Genomic DNA, 18,295 nt, shown 5'->3' with positions numbered 1-18,295 from the left:
TTACTCAAGTAAGCATTAATTATGTAATTGACATTTATGGAGAAATAATAATGGCGTCTCTATGACCATAAGTTTCCATACATTTCATAATGAAATTACACAATCCTTCTATAGACAATAATGAATTAAGTCGTCATAGAGCTATTTCCACAAACTGATCTCATTACAATGTGTCATCTGTCCTTTGACTTTTCCATTTAGTTTAGACAGTGATGTTGGCCTTTCTGCTTGCTTTTCACCGGTTTCCGCTTTGTGGAGCGTTATTTACCTCCGCCTCGGACTGGATTCCAAGTGGGTAATTTGATCAGCTGAGGATGACGAGGGCAAGGACAAACAACGCGCTTCCTGTCCCAACCTGTTTCCTGCTTTGTCAACGGCAAGCCATCACGCCGACAAACGTACATGAGCTTAAGCACACATTTGTTCAATAAATGACCTCAGACAGCCCAGAGCAGGTGATGAACAGGACAAGCGGACCATCTGTCTCCTTTTACAGTTGTTTAACTGTGACGCTGCACCACCACAGAGTGGAAAAGCACAGTGACGAAAAGCGACTGGTATTATTCGTTTACTGAGCCCGTCCTGTCTCTGAGTGCTGAAATTATTGTGAATACAGGAAGTTGTATAAGATTTGTAATCTTAAACTGTTTCCATACGTTGGGTTTATAGTTTCACAACCGAACAAACACAGAAGGGGAAAAATAAATAAATCAGGGTTATATAGAGGGTGGCACAGTGGTTAGCACTGTTGCAAGAAGGCCCTGAGTTCAATTCCACTATTCTGTGTGGCTCATGGGTTCTCTCCGGGTACGCTGGCTTCCTCTCACAGTGCAAAGACATGCAGTTAGTGGGGATAGGTTAATTGGTAACTGTGAATTGCCCATAGGTGTAAATGTGAGTGCTAATGGTTGTCTGTCTCTATGTTCTTGACTGGCGACCTGTCCAGGGTGTACCCTGCCCTTTGTCCTAAGACAGCTGGGATCGGGTCCTGACAAGGATAAGTGGAAGAGGATGGATTATATGGAGAGATGGACAAGCCATAAGGGAGAGTGTGTAATACCAAAGCAGGTATTGGTATTGGATTGATACTAGCATGATAGGATAAATACTTTGTTTCTGTCCTCTAAGATTTTTTATTCATTTTTATGAAAAACTCTGAAAATGTCTGAACATTTTTTTTGTTTTGACCCTCATGTCTGTTTTGTTTATAGCATAGACTACACCAGAAGTTGGCCCAAAGCACTTTGGAGGCAGCTACATTTTGGTGTGTTATTTTGTTTTAATTACTGTGATTTTGTGGTCATTAAATGTCTTCAGAATTTGCAGATTAATGATGAATAATCTCAGATGTCATGTCACACTTTTCCTGCCTTTACAGATTAAAAATACCAATATTGGTACCAGCAATAGTTGTCCTGTATTTACATGGTATCGGACAGATACCAACATTTGCAGTATTGCACAGCACTGATATGTATTTGTGTTCTCTCCTTAATGCCACAACGATACAGTGCAGGAGCAAGTGTTGTTGCTCTCAAAAGCTGTCCAGGTATTTCTGTCACTGAAGGTCTGTCTCAGTTTTTCTGCCTTTTACGGTACAGTTTGTGTTTATCCTTTTCTTCTTTTAAAGAAGCTGTTCATTTGCTACATACCTCCGAGAGACTGAGACAGAGCGTGTGAAAGAATGGAGACAAAAAGGCACTGACTATGTGTCTATCAGATTCAGTGTGTGTTTGTGTCTGCATTTGCAAAATTTGTTTTTGCCAATTAAACACACACTCATATCCATCACAATGCCTGAGCTGAGGAGCTGAGGGGCTCCGAGGTTTCAGGTCGCTGTCTTTGCAGCATGCAGAGCAAACTAGGTTACTGTGTACATAAAAAAAAAAGTTGACTGCAGCACATCAGAGCAAAAGGAGCCTGAACAACCCAATGGCTGTCGTTGGAGCTCAACAGATGTAGCTTCCTTCACTAAATCAGCTCTTGGAAAGTTGTCAACACAGCTCTGCCAGAACTGCTGCCTCTCTTCTTCCTGTCTGTTATAGTTGCCTTTTTTCTCTTTGCCTCGGTGTTTAGTGTTTGCTGACTGACTGTAGGAGAAATAATGAGGAGGGTATTCTTTCTTTTTGTCCCCGTGTCCATGTCCTCCTTTTTCACGGCAACACAAGAAAACACACTTCACAGGATTATTGTATTATGTTTGACTAGTCTAAGTGTCTATGTGCAGTAATGCAGAGGAACGAAGCTGGGCAAGGAATGTGTAACACACCTTGGAACTGTGCGGTGGATCAAAATATTACAGTGCTTTTGTGTGTTCATGATTATATCGGTCTTAACTAAATCTCCAACACCTCTGACCGAAATGCTGCTCCGAACCATGACAGAGCCTCCACCGTGTTTGAGAGATGACTGCAAAACTCACACTCAAATTGTTGTTCCTCTCTCTTTATCTTCTCTCTATGACAGTGATAAAACCAAAAATTTCACATTGTAAGGAATTGAAAGAAATGTGTGTTTTTGCCACGCGCTGCTAGTAACAAAGTGCCTAATACAATACAATTTCAAATGGTTTCTATGCTGAGTTGTCAGCTTCTCTGCTTAGGTGATGTTTTTTTTCTTCATATTATTCATGGGCCAGTGTTAAGTGGCTTAAAAAAACAAAAGTCATTCCTCTGAAAATAATCAGGTACAAAGACGGGACTGAAAGTGAGTGAGAGAAAGTAGCCAATAACAATTATGTGTTATTGAATTAATACATCATAGTTTAGCTCCTTGGAAAGAAAATAGGGGTAAAAAATGAGGGATGGAGGGATAGAAGACTTTTGCACAGAATTGTATGTATACTGCATCAGTGGTGGATGCTTATTAAACATGGCCAAAGATTCAGTTAATGAGGTCAGCATCTATATATATAATAATATTTATATATATATATATATATATATATATATTATATTATATATATATATATATATATATAATATATATATTAATACAAGTCATCACGGGGCAGCATTTGCATTCATTTACAATCACGTTTTTCTCCACCCAACATATGTAGCTCCAGTATTCACTCCAAATTTAGGCCTTTGCTTGCCTCCATCAAGACTTGTTTGAACTATCCTGTCGTTTAGTTGCCAGTCCTCCACCATGTTCATTATTAGCCTGTCATTGGATGTATCTTTCTGCCATTTGCTGGGCAGGTAGTACACAATAGGTTTATCTGAGACTTTTCTCTGAAAACAGCTGCCTGTTTCAGCTGGAATGATAAAAGTGTGATAAATGTAGCGAGGGTGCACCAAAACAATAAAGCTGGGTCATAAAACCTAAACAGTTAAACAGAGTTGAAAGACTGTGAAAAGCTCAATAACATTTGAGTGTTTTTTTCTCCCACAGCATACCAGGTCTGGACCTCTAATGTATTAAACATTTTGAGTGCTTTTCACCCGACTGAGTGCAGGGCAGACTAACATAATATGATGTTATCCAGTGGAAGTAAAACAATAGAAAAAATGAAAACACATTTACAGAGTGAAAATACTTTTTCACATGTTCTGTCTGAAGTAGGATTCTGGTCATATTTCAATGTCTAGTAAAAAAAATATATATGTATCTATGTCAACAGGTTAGTAATGGGTGGTATGAGGATCGATGCAGGCAATTAACTTTATGTTAAAACCAACATTGACAAAGCTCAAAATGGGATTGAACCTGTAGGAATCGATGGCAGAGGGTGGCACTTGGTAGGCGACCTCACTACTCGAGGTCCTAGGGTTGATCTTGAGCGAGTAGTGCATTCTGTGTTTGCTCTCTCTCTCTGTTCATGCGAGTTTCTTCGAGATATCCTGGCTTCCTCCCACAGCCCACAGACTCAGAATCAGGTGGATTAGGGAGTCTAAATTTCCCACAGGAAAGAATGGGAGTGTGTGTGTTTATCTGTCAATCTGTGTTAGCTCTGTGATAGACTGGCAACATGTCGAGGGCTTTCCCTGCCTTCTGTAGTATGTGCTGGTATACGATATAAGCCTGCTCCATTATTAGCCCAGAAGAAAATATGTAAGGAAATAGTGAGTCTACCCATGAGAGGCAACATTTGGGTCTTAAGTAAGTGAGTTAGATGTTAACGGGGTGTATGTGGGATGTGTGCATTCGCATGTGTTTAAAAACAGGGCTGGTCTACTTTAATAATGGCTTGTTATAGTGTATTGCTGACGCGGAGGCAGCAATTAGGCCTGACCGACGTTGTTTTTACAGCTAGCGTCGAAGCTTTGTACAGATAATAATTCAACTCTGTCGGTCATTGATGTCGGTGTGCCGCTTCCAATTTCAAATTTGTAATCATAACAAGCAGAACGCGGCATACTTCCCCAAACCTTTAATTCTAATTTAATACTCACGAAGCTGTTACCATCATCCAGGATTTAGGCTTTGCCATCTGTGACCTCCAGTACTGTGCAACTCATAATCATCAAGCGTGTATAAACTGATATTTCTGAGTAGCACAGTTTTTTGGTGTAACCATTGCTAGTTACCGTGTGGAACTGGGAGCTTTATTGTCAGTGCATTTCAGGCCGGACAATCACAACACAGCCTTTTGATCGCGTACTTTGCATACAAACAACCAACTTAAACTGCTCTCCTGTGCTTTCCATCAAAGGTAAATGTGGTTTTAACTTCATTGGATGGCGAACTCTATCGAATTATCTACATTGTGCATAAATATGCATGCTAAGAGTCCTAAATGTAGATAAGGAGAACCGAATAGTGTGACAAATTGATGCCAATGGTCATTTATTTATTGAAGAAAATGTTAAACGTATATCAACTCTTGTTTTGAGTATCTGGTATGATCCCTTGTAGAAATATCTCCAATGTTTTTCATCACCGTTAATCAGCCCCGCACATCAGCTTGGGGGAATTTGTGGCCCATTTGTACAGAACAGCCTGAAGTCTGACATGATAACTGCTCATTTTAGGTTCTTCCACAAGATTTCTGCTTGGTTTTTGTGTGTGTGTGTGTGTGTGTGTGTGTGTGTGTGTGTGTGTGTGTGTGTGTGTGTGTGTGTGTGTGTGTGTTGTTGTCCTAAACATTTTTATTCTTCTTTTAGCATTCTTTTGTAGAAAAGCTTAGGTGTTGTTGTTGTTGTTTTTCTTAAATTGTGAACATTTGCATGTGATCTTACCCAGTATCCTATCCCTAATATCCATTTCCCTTCAAAGAGGGCAAAAAGCCCCACTGTGAAACAAAACACTTAAACAAGGACAGAGATATGAACTGAAACTACAGGCAATGTGGTGATTTATGCTGCGAGGACCCCCTCCCTTCTCCCATCAAGTTCACCAGAGCCCAAACAGCAGAGCATAGAGCAGTGAATAAAACTCACATGACCCCAGAAACCAACAGCAAAGAGCAAGCTGCAGTGGACATCAGTGTGCCAAGCCACAAACATTCAGGAAGGTCTCCACTGGTGCCTGGGGCCCCCACTGAGACCCAACAGAGGCCTGACAGCACTGGAGAAATGGAAGTCAAAGAAAACACTTAGTTACATTTAGTTTAACTAAAATGTTCTATTGGTATATCACTCAAGCAGCCTTCTGACTTGTCCACGTGTTCTTTAGCAAATTGTATATAGGCACCAATGTGCAACCACTTGAGGGTAGCAGTGCCCTTAAATTTCCTTAATTTGTACATAAGTATGTCTGTCTGTGGATTATTAGAGTACAAAATGTTCAACAGAAAACAAAATCCTGTAACAAATGGAGCGAAGCCTGTGAGGTAGTTCAGGCTGAGCTGCACTGCAGCCCTCACACCCCTCATATATACCAAACACATCGCAGCTCTGACATGTCAGTACCTCTGCTGCCTGTCATCGCTGCCTGTCGTTTCAACACCTCCACTACCCGAGAGTCCACCTGTAGACTCCGGGGTCATATGTGTCATGTTCACGGGGAGTGATGAGCTTGGAGTGTGCTGCTGTAATAAATCAATCCTTTCAAACGGGGGTGTTTTTCTAGAGAATTCTTTCTCAAGTCCTCAGATATCTGCTTTGTTTTTGCCGTAAGACACTTCCACAAACAAGGACAGTGAAGAAGATAAGACGCTGACAGATCGCTGCTCTTGAAACAAAAATGGGTCGCCTATTCACACCTGTTTGTGAACCCACTCATCGGAAACACGTGACCAAATTTCATCTTCTTGTTAGCGTGAGGTTCACATACTCTTAACTGTCACAGATATCCAAATAGTTGATCATTTTCCCATCTATAAAATCAAAAATTTTATTGAAATCTAATGTCGTTATATACATTTTTCAAGATTTTTAAAGTTTGTATGATGATAGATACAAAAAACAGTTTGAGCTTGTTTCATTTCGGTGAAAAGTGATTCAAGGTCACAGTAAAATGTGAAAATCAGCAAAAGTTTTTGATTACCCGCAATTTTTTATGGCTCATCTTCAAACTTCACAAGAACATACTAGGTCTTGGGGGACATGAGTACCTAGGCTGGTTAAGCATTTAACCTTGACCTTCATTAATAGCACCCAAGGTCAAAGTTGACAATTGGGAAAAAAAATCAAGAAGCCATATCAAGTTATATATCATATGAAAGGACATGAAGAGAGCTGTACAACACACCTTTTAGTTTTTAAATACAACACCCTATGACGTCAAATTGACGCCATAACAGACGGACCTCTGTATGCTGTAATAAAAATATCATAAAGTTTTAGTGTAGTGCAGGTGCAGTTTCCGAGTTGTCTTAGCTGCATTGTCATAGTTATGCATGACCCATCAGTGATTATTTCTTATTTTTCAAAGGTGTATTTAAATACAGCAACATGTGCTCACAAGGTTTTCAATAAACTTGACCTCTGACCTTGACCTTGAGGTCAGATTAGAACTCATCTGAGAGCTTTAGTAAAAACATCTATGGTATCAGCTTGAATATCTTACATTCTTCAGTTATGTTCACAAAGTCGGGTGTCCCCACTGCCTGCCTGCTTAAACACAAACTTACACAGCTCACTGTATCCAAGTCTCACTGTAGCAGCTTTAACTTCAGGCGGCAAACACCTAATTCGATTAATGAGTTTTAACCACTGATCCTGTTAAATGGCCCTTGTGTGGATTGTAAAGTTGGATAGCGATGCAGCTCAGCCATGTTGCAGACTCTTCAGGCTTTTAACAGTAACCCCCTCACGCAGTGTGATACCCACAGACCAGACTGTCTTACTCTGTGCCTAGCTTATAATAACTGCTACTGTGAAAACTAGGCCAAACCAGCAGGAGTAGACATTGACGCATCCCGCTCAACTGCTAATATCCACTGATAACACTTGCCAGTGTAAGGTTGACCAGTATTATGCATGAAAATGGAGCGATGGCTTGTGTGAAGAGGCGGCCGCTCAAATGGCAGATTTTCAACTTAAAACGCACAGAAATGGGTGCGTGGTGAAACTGGAATGTTACAAAACCACACAGTACATTTACAGGGTACACACAAGTATGATAGATCTTAATAGATAAGATTTGCAGGGGGGGAAAGTAAAAAATAAATGCTTGCGATATCCTCAAAGATCCCTGAAATGCCTCTGACCTGCTGAGCAAAATAAAGGGAAGGATAAACGCTGACATTTAGCCTTCTAAAGGAGAAAGCATAAGAAGTAAAGAAGGCCAAGCCTCACTGCAAAGATGATCATCTGAAGAACCGTAATTGTTCTCTGCATCGTTACATCTCATCCCGACCTCTTTGTGCTTTCACACTAAGGAACTGTGAGCTCACCTCTCAGGCTGAGGGTCGCCTGCAGTTCCCCCAGGGGACTTCAGCGACTAATGGAGGTGGGCGACGGGGGGGTGTGAGAAAGGGAGTGGTCAAGTCTCGGTGTGCAGCCCCGCGGCTGTTCTCATTTCATGCTCTTTGGCCCTCTTTACCCTACCGTCGGACTTAAATGTCAATCAGGAGCACTGGAAGGCCTGGTACAGAGGGCGAGGGAGGGTCCCACCTCGAAGATAGGTCAACCCCTCTATTTAAAAGTGCCACGGAAAATATGGAGAGGAGGGGGTGAGTTTAGACTGTAAGACCTTCTCTGCCATAGTGACAGGACAGAGTGATCTTGAAAGGCGAGCAGCTGGGCTTTCTAAGAGCCAGGCCCGCTGTCCCGTGGAGCTCTAAAGAGCAGCTCGACAATGCCTGCCTCAGCACATAAATAATTTCTCTGTGTTTATAGCGTGGCTGCATCCACGAATGTTTGCAACAGTTACTGTATATGTGTGCGTTATATAGTGTGGGAAGCAAATCTCAATTTTTAGTCTGAATATGCAGTTTTAGTGCATAGATTTAATGCAGCACTGTTTGTTTTACCATGACAACTGGTGATGACCCCCTCTCTTCACCATCTGATTTCTCCTAACCTTGTCGACATCTCAGTGTGTTTGTTTGTGGCAGTGACAGATTGTTCTATTCTCATGCAGTATTGAGTAGGTTATGACCCAGACACCTTGTCCTCTTTGTTCGACGCTTCTCCATCTTCTCCACCTCCCACCCCCGGCCCACCGTCTTAATCCTATCATGAAAACCTCTCTTGAAAATCGCTGTACGTTAACAGAGGTCCAAAGACAGAGGACCCTGATTGTTGTCAAGGTAGGCCTTCCCCCCGCTCCCTCTCAATTAAAATGCATTTCACTCATATAAGCCTCGCTGATCCCCTCCTTCTTTCTCCAACTCTCAGATGCGAGACAGACAGAACGGTGCGACCGCTGGCCAAGGTTAACCAAGTCTTAAACTGTGTTTGAGCACTGCACCACCGCGAAGATCAAACCCCATCTCAAAGCTCTCGCTGACAACTCTCAGCTAACAAAACTCTCCTGCCTCTCCTTTCTTTGCCCCGTCTAACGGTGAACTGCATCCAGCGCACAGCTGACCTGATCTTGCTGCAAGCCCAGAGTGGAAATTTCCCAGTGTGAACCAGTATAAAGCTTCCCACATTCATCAGAGGTATCGACCCTGAATATCTGAGCGTGGTGATGGATTAACCTGCTTGCTATTTCCAAACATTTGTCTTCATTAAAGGGAGTAGTTATAACTTTAAACAGTGGAATTAATTAGTGGAATTTTTTTAACTATTTGGTGACTTATTAAGATGGTCATACAGATTATTTTTTTAATTCCTGCCCTCAGTGAAGCTCATCAAAGAGCCTTATCATTGTATTACCATATTCTGTGACATTTACCCACATGTACAGCACATTACTAGAAGTGTACCACCACAGGGTCGTGAGGCTGAGCTCCAGCATACAAGTATGATCGGTGGACCAAGAGCACCACTCTGTGGCAAAAAGCGGCGTGACTCGGTGTGCTTGGTTTACTACGCAGCCAACGGATGTCAGCAAAGGGCTGCGCTGAGGCTTAAGTGACATTTAATGAAAAAAGTGAAAATGATATGAAAGAAAACAAAGACAAATGTGAGTCATGTGACAAAGCAGTAAGATGTAGAAGACTCCTCTAGTTATTGTTGTGTATATTTTAAAGTCTTGTCTCGTTAGTAGAGCCAGCAATCAGTTGTCACTGGTGGCAGAGAGGCTTTACGCTGCCTTGTGAAGCTGAAATTTCAAGCCCCAAATTGAACGTGGTCATTAGATGAGGCAGCTGCTTGGATGTTTCTGTGGGAGACTGAATGCAGGCTGTCAGGAAAACACCAAGACGCTCTAAAACAGACCAACTCTGACTGCGCTGTGAGGCCCTATCCTGCCCTGACAAGTCTGGCATTGCTTGGCAGATCATTGTCTTCCCTCTGTGACTTTATCATAGCCTCAGGGAACGTATTCCACTCCTTCCCCTCCTCCACACACACACCCACACACCTCTCCCTAGCACAAACACACAAAGCAAGCACTTTGCACTTCTTATACGGGTGTGGCTTCTGCTGCGCAAGCAAGAGCACAAGGGAGCAGGCATAATGACTGCCAGTGTAAATATGAATCCTTGACACTCAAGGCCTTTCTCTGATAAGCGATTAAATCGGTCGCTGATGAGGTGAGCGGCACCAAAGCTCAGAAGAAGCGGCCAACAGTGTGTAATGAACTCCTTATCTCAGTATTTTAATGCATGCCTCTGCGTTCACGGGCGCACTGCACGTGTATGAGCTGACCCACATCACTCAAGGAATGTAGATCACTCTGTCAGTCAGATCAATTATTCATAAAAAGTTGATATGGCATGCTCGCTTCGTCTTGGTACACTCAAGACATAATCTAGATGGTTGCACTTTAATAGAGAGGATAATGTGAAGCACTAAGTGAGCAAAAGCCATAGTCAGCAGTTGAAACGAGCATCAAATTAGAGCTATGCTTCCCCTTTCTTCTTCTACTCGGCCTTTAATTTTCCTGTCACATGCAGTACATGAATGGTAACAGGGAGAAAATAAGAAAAATGTAGTTGTAGTATATGCATCTAAGCAAGGTTTTAGCATGCCCAACAGAGGGCTGTGTGCTTCCATTTAACTTGTAAATGGTTCAAACTACTCTGTAATTACAAAGAAGACGTTAATATATCCTCCCGAGAACCGAGGAACAGTGAATCTTTCCACTTTTTTATGATTGCCTTCCTTTTGGAGCTAAAAGACGCCCCCAAACACATGACATATCAATGGAAAGCCCACGATGTCCTCTATTTAGTACATCAGGACTTATTAGGATAGCTCAAATGAGCCAAAAGATATCGACAAAAAACAAATGTCTATGACAGAAGACATAGATATTATCGAAATATTACAATTTTCAACTACCACTTTTAAAATCACAATTCTTGCTTATTTAAAAGAACTTCTGTGAATGCTGTTATTTACTGGCATTTGATTACAGATCAAATGTGGGAAAAAATGACAGGTTCTCCTCTAGATATACAAACTAGAGCTGATCCTAAATGTTCAAATGGCCAGTAGTGATTCATAACACTCGAAGCATAAACCACCTCTGCTATGTATAAAACATTTATGGGGGGAAAATCTAATTAAGAGTTACTCTGGCTGTTGTCCGTACCATTATCTTTTGACTTAATTGATTGGAGGATAAGATGCAGCCAAGATGTGTGGGCTGGTTTCCTGGTCAAAACACTGCACACACATACACACTGAACTCTAGGCAAGTATACTAGCAAAAATACAAGAAATCCTGCTTTTTCAGAGTAAAAGCTGCCCTGAAAGTGCCTTAGAGAGGAAAAATGTGTTCAGAAATACACTAACCTTAACTGTAACCGCTTAATACTACAGTACTACACCCTACAGTACTACAGAGAAACCCCTCCAATCAGAGACCCTGTGAGCAAGCACTTGGCGACAGCGGAAAAGAAAAACCCTCTTTTAATAGGAAGAAATGCAAACTAGCGTATACACGCAGAGTGAAAAGACATGTGCAAGGAAAAAAAATGCAAACCAGTTACACTTCCAGAAAAAAGCTGCGAAGTGTCCATGCATTTTCTAGCGCTCACAAGTCTGTTTAGATAGGTTCCTTCATTTAACCAGGTATTGTACTTTTAATCGTTATGTGCTTTTCAACTTTATTCCAAAACATGCGCATAACATAGATATTAACAAGAAAAAAGAACCAAATGTCTGTGAGTAAAGCTTTAAACCTTTAGATCCCTCGCAATCTAAACATCAGTGGCGATGTAATCTTTTTAATTTGCTGAAACTGATTATTAACCTTAAATTAATTATTAATTATTATATAGAGACCCATTGCTTTGTTTTGATGATCACACCGATCAACGCCCCTGATCTATCTTTTTGTGCAACACTTGATTTCTTCAGGAGCTTTTACTAGTTTTTAAGACTTGTTCTGTCTTTTCGGCCATGATGCTGGTTTTGAACCGAGCTGCTGAAATGGCTGTTCGAAGCCTGCGCACTCCATCATTTCATTAGCCTTCTGCTGCTAAAATTGATGAGGTTAAAAAAATCGCTGCTGTCCAGGCTACTCTGCATTTTTTTTTCCATCTGCGATAGATTGATATATGGGTGAATGGATGATTGGTGAATTTCCACATTATTATTATTTAATTGCATGAAAAAGACAGATGACTTAATTTATGAGACTGTGTGCAACAGCACTTGCAAAATCAGTATGGATTACATTCGGGGCTTGCTTTAACTTTGAACTGAAATCGAAACACGCCCATGCTCTTGTTGACAGATGGCGTGGCTAATTCCTGACGCAAGGGGGCGCTGTTGCACTGGATGATAGCCTACCCTAGCCGAGTCTCCGCTCAAGGCATTAACGTGAGCGTAGTGTGTGTGTGTATCCAGTGAAAATTACCCGGAGACGGACGGAGGCAGTTTATAACCGTACCAATGTCTGTGGCCTATAAATATATTATATTAACCGGGGCGGAATCATCTCGTGGACACAACAACATATCGAAAATGAGGGAATAATCCGAGGAGAGGCACGGCGAGGCTCGTCTGTAGCTACGGTTTTGTTGAACTGCGAGTGGGATCACAGCTGCTGGCTACGAAAATGTCGAGAAAAATAGAGAGCAAGCAAGGTAAGTCCTGCCCGGCTAGACTGAACCTCACCGCTCCACCTTCGGGATACTGTATAACGGTCTCCCTTACACGGGGCTCGGATGGATTAAATTATGGGGGTCTGTTGACCAACACATACGCCAACAAAAAAGGGGGTGCTCCAGATAAAGCTTGGATGAGTGTGTTGGGTGTAAATGGTGGTTTAATTGGGCCTCACGGATTGTTCTTTTTCTCGGCTATCCAGTTAAAATAAAGCGTCTGCTAGCTGGTAGCGGCTAATGATATTTTCATATTTTTGTCCCGTTTTTAAACCAAAAGGCTGACTTAAGGAGAGCTGGTTAACTGATCCATTAGTTAAAATAATACAGCTTCTCGTGTTAAAAACAGTTTAGCGAGCTAGTCCGGGGAAATAGCTTTTTTTTTTTTTTTTTAGAAAAATCGTGCTGGCTTTTCTTCCATGGTACTACACCGGCATTTCTCCATTCACTCTCGGTACGGGGGTCGTAAATACACCACCCCGGTTTGATTGTCTGCGAGCGTTGCTAACCATCTCGGGACAAATCTCTGAATTTCACTCAAGAGGAAACACGTGTGTTTCGCCTTTTTCCCCTTTGGAAGACGCGTAAATGAGTGAATATATCGTGTGACATTTTTCTCCTGCTTCCCAATTGGCCGTCCGCGAACATTTAAAGACGGGTTTAGCTAGCAGCAGCTCAAGGTTAGCTTTTACTGGCTAAGGCTAGCTGCCTTGTTACCCCTGGAATGGGATTGCGTTCACGCGCTGGGCTGCTGGGTGTGTATTTGTGTTGATTTTCACTATTGTGCACGTGGCATTTTTTTGTTGTTGGTTTGACCCGTATTTTTATTTTTATTTTTTTCATTTTGTCTACTCGTGTCGCTCACTTTCTCACTTTCACTCTCACTGCGGAGCACAATCACTACGGGAGGAAACGCAGTAGTGTTGGGGTATGGATGGGATTTTGGGAAGGAAACTTTATACCCGTCAGCTACACTTGCATCCCATTCCAGCAGCTGTCTCCTTGCTTCGCTCCACATAGTGTCCTGCCCAGTGTTGCCTGCAGTAAGTGGGCGAAAAGGCGAACACACACACACACACACACACACACTGAGAGCCCCCAATAACAGGAGGGGAGGGAGTGTCATCCTCCACTAGCTCAGTCATTCTTCATAGGCGTAAAAGTTTCCGATTCCTTTCGTGTCTTGCGGACAGATGACTACATATGGTCACAACTAAATGAAAAGTCAGAGGCAATGCAAGAGTTTTTTATTTTGTTTTCTTTTTTTTGTAGACTCTTTGCTTAACTGATAACTTAAAAGCAAGTACCCAAACCATCACTTCTCCCCTGCTTCCATTCTTCCCAGTTGTTTACTTGTTGGTCTGTTCTCATCTGCCTATTGATCCCAAATATGTCCCCAAGGACACACTGTGGTGGTTGCTAGTGTAATGGAAACAGGGAAGGGCGAGACTTGGGACTCAGAACAGAAAACTCTGCAGCAGGCAGTGCTTGAGTGTGAGAGAAAGTGTGAAAGGCTTCGTCTCTGGAGACTGGATAGAAACAGGGTGACAGTTTTAGTCGCTGGCAGAATGGTGCCTTGAGGAGCATACACATGGACACCAAATTCACTAGCTGCATCAACATACTCCTCCGATTACCGGGGATGGTGTCACCCAGTCACTAATTTGCCCTTCCCGCGGGAAGCAAAAGCGAACCTCATGTGCGGTGGAGCCCAGGCGTGTCACCTCTGATGAAATCAGATGGATGGTTCTTGCGCTGAATCCCATTCTCTACGTACTCACCGACATGACTTCATCACTCAAGCAGCCCAAAACTGAAATCCATAAACAGATTCAGTGTGTTGCGGTGTTTGTCCCCCAAAAAACGTAACAGCAGCCAGACAGCCGAAGCTGTTTCTTAATGCTTTTCTCAGAAGGCTTAAAAGCTTTGAGTCTGTGTGATCACATTTTGGTGTAAGCTAAAACTTGAAGATGCTGTCAGGTAGCCTGCCGTAATAATAGTACATGATGTGAGCTGAATGACTGGGTTGGTGTGCACTGTCAGCACATATTAATAGCTCCAAGGCATCTTTTTTTTTCTTCTTCTCTTTTTCCTGTCTTTCAGTGCGTTAAGCAATTTAAGTTTTCCGAGTGTTGCTAAATGAGCTCATGATTAGTAGTATAAATAGTTGTGGGGGTGCTGACATTGATCAAAAGTTAAAAATACTTCTCATCCACTGCTTATCACTGGTGAACGATGCATTGTTGACGGGAATTATTTCTGGCTGGTTTTGAGAGTGCTGCACTGTGACTTGCAGACTCTGCTCAGACACTTTCTAATCCCGCAGCGTTTTATGTACGTACCGTATGTTTACTTGTTGGATGTCATACTTTAAATGACCCACTTAGAATGATTCCACTGTTGCAGTTAAATTAAGATGTGAAACATTTAGCGCAGCAGTCCTGAAATGGGATTTGTTGTTGTCAAGATGGCCTAATTTTCGAAATGAAGGCGATACAAAATTTTAAGAAAGAAAACCCATTTAGCGTCACTTTGAAGAACCAACCCAGAATCCACTTTTCAGGAAGATCTTCCGCATAAAAACAGAGACACATCACCTGGGATGAGTTTTCCTTCGTTCGATTTGTATTTCCGTTCTTGTTTTGTCTACATGTGTAGGAAGCCTTCATTCACACAAACCATTCTAAAACTGCACGGGTCAATAAAAATCTGTTCTAACTGCTCCCCGTTGCCAGGATATGTGCCCTTTGTACACTTTAAAGATTGTTATTTTGCTCAAACCTCAGAGTTCCACTGCTCTTTTCACCGGTGTCTTTCTAATAATAGCAGTCATAATAATAACTAGTTTTCATGCACTGTCTCAGTGACAGTACAGTCAAAGGTGATGTGAGAGACAGTGCAGCTTTTCGATATCTTTTAGTATTTGTTTTTGTTTTTAGGTAAGTTAGCTACATTAATGCACTAACATTACTACTACTTCAGCAGCAGAGAACAGCATCTGTTCTTTAGCCACTGCTTTCTAAAACACCATACCAGCTCTGGGTTGAGTTATTGTAGTCACTTGGCCGGCGTTAGTGCAAAGTTTTGCAACATGTTTTTGTGGTGGGGGTGCATGTGTGTTTGTGTGTGTGTGTGTTGGCTAGCTGGGCTTGTTTGTCAGTGCTTAATTTATTCATTTCAGTCTGCTAACATTAGCCTGTTAATGATATACAAAATACTGAGAGATGTCTTTTTTTTTAAAAAAAACCATTTTTATTATAATATCAGGTGATCACGACTAAGACGTGCTGTATTGCTTTTTTTGGCTTGAGTTTTTTTTTTAAAGATGAACTACAAGACTATATTTCTATCCCGTGAGCGGCATTTATTTCAAAGATGCACGTAGTCATTTGTGAATTAAATAAAAATTTTATAATTTAATAAAATTAATTTAATAAAAAAATAAATAAAAATGAAATAAAAAGAAGAACAATTCTTTTTTTCTTCCACTCGCATTAGGCTTGGATGCTGTGCACACTTTACAGCTCAAAACACACATTTAAACACACCAGAAAAGCTGCTTATGAAAAGATCATTGAGATTTTCACGGTTGCAAAAATTTCCCTCATGCAGACTGGGGTTGTGACACGACACATTTTGGCACACCAGTGTTGGTAAGAAAGTCGTGAGAGCAGCAGTGCAGTGTTTTAAAATTAGCTTGCGGACTCTTCTGTTACTGGACAGTCAATGGTAGTAGCCAGCCGCAGCGGCAGAACTGATCCATCAGTTCCTTATTTTAGACTCCCTGCACCCCCCTCGCTGCATAGTGTGGCAGTGCGCATCTGTGGTTCACCCTTTGAAAGGGTCTTAGCTGCACTGTTTACTGTCAGGCATTACAAGAGCTTAAACTAAAGTGTGTGTGTGAAACTTCAATGGCCCTCGTTTGCTAAGCGGTTAGCTCGTTGCTTCAGATTTAAAATAGCTTCTTTTTCCTAATGTCCGTAAATGCCGAGCTCTGCATGCCTGGGTCAAAAAAACTCTGAGCAAGAGCTAAAGCAGTCCTGATTACAAAAGGGTTCCCCGGGATAACTCGGTCTGCCCACATTGCTGATGAGTGATCCCACTGTTGCACAGAGCAAGCTATGAGCACTGGTTTGTCATGCTGCAATTTTGAGGTTTGATGGCAGCAAGCATTTCACCCTCCCTCTACCACAGAATGAGAGGCTTGCTTTTCCCATATAGGTTTAGCTGTGTTGTAATTACATTTTTTATTTATTTATTTTTGGTGCCGTGTATGGGAATGCAAAAAGAGGGAGGGAAAAGAGCTTGGGAAGAGAAAGGGAGAGGGTGGATAAAGTCTGTGAGCAGAGAGTGAATCGGATAGAGAAATGGATGGATTACATGTGGCGTAATGGCTGGACCAGGGCAATCGATTAGAAGCGAAGGGAAGTCTGGGTTTTTGTAACATGAACATTTTTAAGGTGCTTTCATCACCTTCCAGGTGGAGCGAAAGACTGCAGTTGAGATAATTTTCAGTGGTCTCACGTGTAATTCAGTGCAGCAGTATGTCACTGGCGGGTCATATTCCCCATCTCTCAACTTCCACGTGTGTTTTTGAAAGACTTTGTTGAGGTGTTGAATCTATCTCAAAAGGATAGAAAGAAGATGCTTCCCCTGAGTTCACTGCTGCGTGTTGGCCTACATGCCAGAGAGCAGGTCGTTTATTCCCGCAGGTGGCCGTCTCATTTCCTTATTACTGTTGAGTGCATTCTCCATTCCAGATAACTGTGGAGTGTTGGACTCTCTCCAGGACCAGTGACGACACCCACTCAGACATCCTTCCAGGATTGCTTAAGTCAAGATTTATAAGAATATGAATATAAAACACATTGGATTTGGGAAAAGCACAATGCTTCTGGACTCCTCCTGACTTGTGTCACTGCTATATGTGGCTCTTCCTCTGAAGTCCTGTGTAACGTGGCTGAGTCAAGTGAGGATGATCATGAGGCTAAGTTAGTTATGACTAACTCTCAGCAGTGCCTTTGTGAGAGAGAGCTCTAAAAAATGCCACTGTGACCTACGACACCGTATACAAAGGGCGTAAGCATCAGTATCACCTGGACTAGTCGCTGCGTGGACTGTTGGATGGGCAATATAAGCTGGAGGAGCCAGGCCTCCTCAGAGGACACAGACTCCTCTCTGCAGGGTGATTTAGATGAAGACACAGGTAAAGACAGCACACAGCACTTTTGCTGGTGATCAGTTGTACATTTGTTTTACTGGAGAAACAAGCATGTTGGGTATTTTAACTTGTAATGACTTCGAATACCCAAAGAAGAAACTAGACAAGGACATTTACTTTAGCAGATGAGCATTACTAGAAATGTGAAGTGCGTTTTTTTGTTTTTTTTTTTGTTTTGTTTTGTGTTTTTGTTTTTCCCTCATCAGGTTTCAAAAGTTTTAATGGGGTTACACTCATTCTGCAGTTTATGTTAAAATAAACGCATACACGCATTGCTTTTTGTGACGATTATTTGTCTGAGTCTGCGGTTGCAAGCTTTGGAGCCTTAATGTAAAGTAGGCTTTGCTGGTGGAATAAAATGCAGGGGACATTCCTCTCTGTGCTTTTTGTGTCGTGTGGCTTTATGGAAGGTGCTCATTTGCTTTGCTGAAGCTTTGGGTGGACCCAGTTTGAGGAGGCTGCTCTGCGGGGCCACAGCCTTCAATCACAGGCTTCCTCTTTGCCTTATTTACCCCCCC

At 42.0% G+C, this 18,295-nt stretch overlaps 1 protein-coding gene across 10 annotated transcripts in view; it reads left to right on the top strand.

Moving 5' to 3' along the window:
• Positions 1-12,239: 12,239 nt before the first annotated feature.
• rapgef1b (Rap guanine nucleotide exchange factor (GEF) 1b) overlaps positions 12,240-18,295 on the top strand; it is a 45,006-nt gene continuing 38,950 nt past the window's right edge. For 3 of the 10 annotated variants that reach the window (XM_042218772.1, XM_042218775.1, XM_042218774.1), the window contains exon 1: positions 12,242-17,762. In XM_042218772.1, the coding sequence (XP_042074706.1) occupies positions 17,681-17,762 (82 nt within the window). In that variant the 5' untranslated portion in view covers positions 12,242-17,680. Of the gene's footprint in view, positions 17,763-18,295 lie in introns of all 10 variants that reach the window. The other 7 variants (XM_042218778.1, XM_042218777.1, XM_042218776.1 and 4 more) reach the window with 4 other exon arrangements.

Source organism: Haplochromis burtoni, unplaced genomic scaffold (assembly GCF_018398535.1).
Source record: "Haplochromis burtoni strain Fernald_Lab_line unplaced genomic scaffold, NCSU_Asbu1 Contig_23, whole genome shotgun sequence".
Taxonomy (NCBI): Eukaryota; Metazoa; Chordata; class Actinopteri; order Cichliformes; family Cichlidae; genus Haplochromis; species Haplochromis burtoni.
The sequence above is the reverse complement of the archived record's forward strand: the minus strand, read 5'-3'. Positions and strand labels throughout refer to the sequence as shown.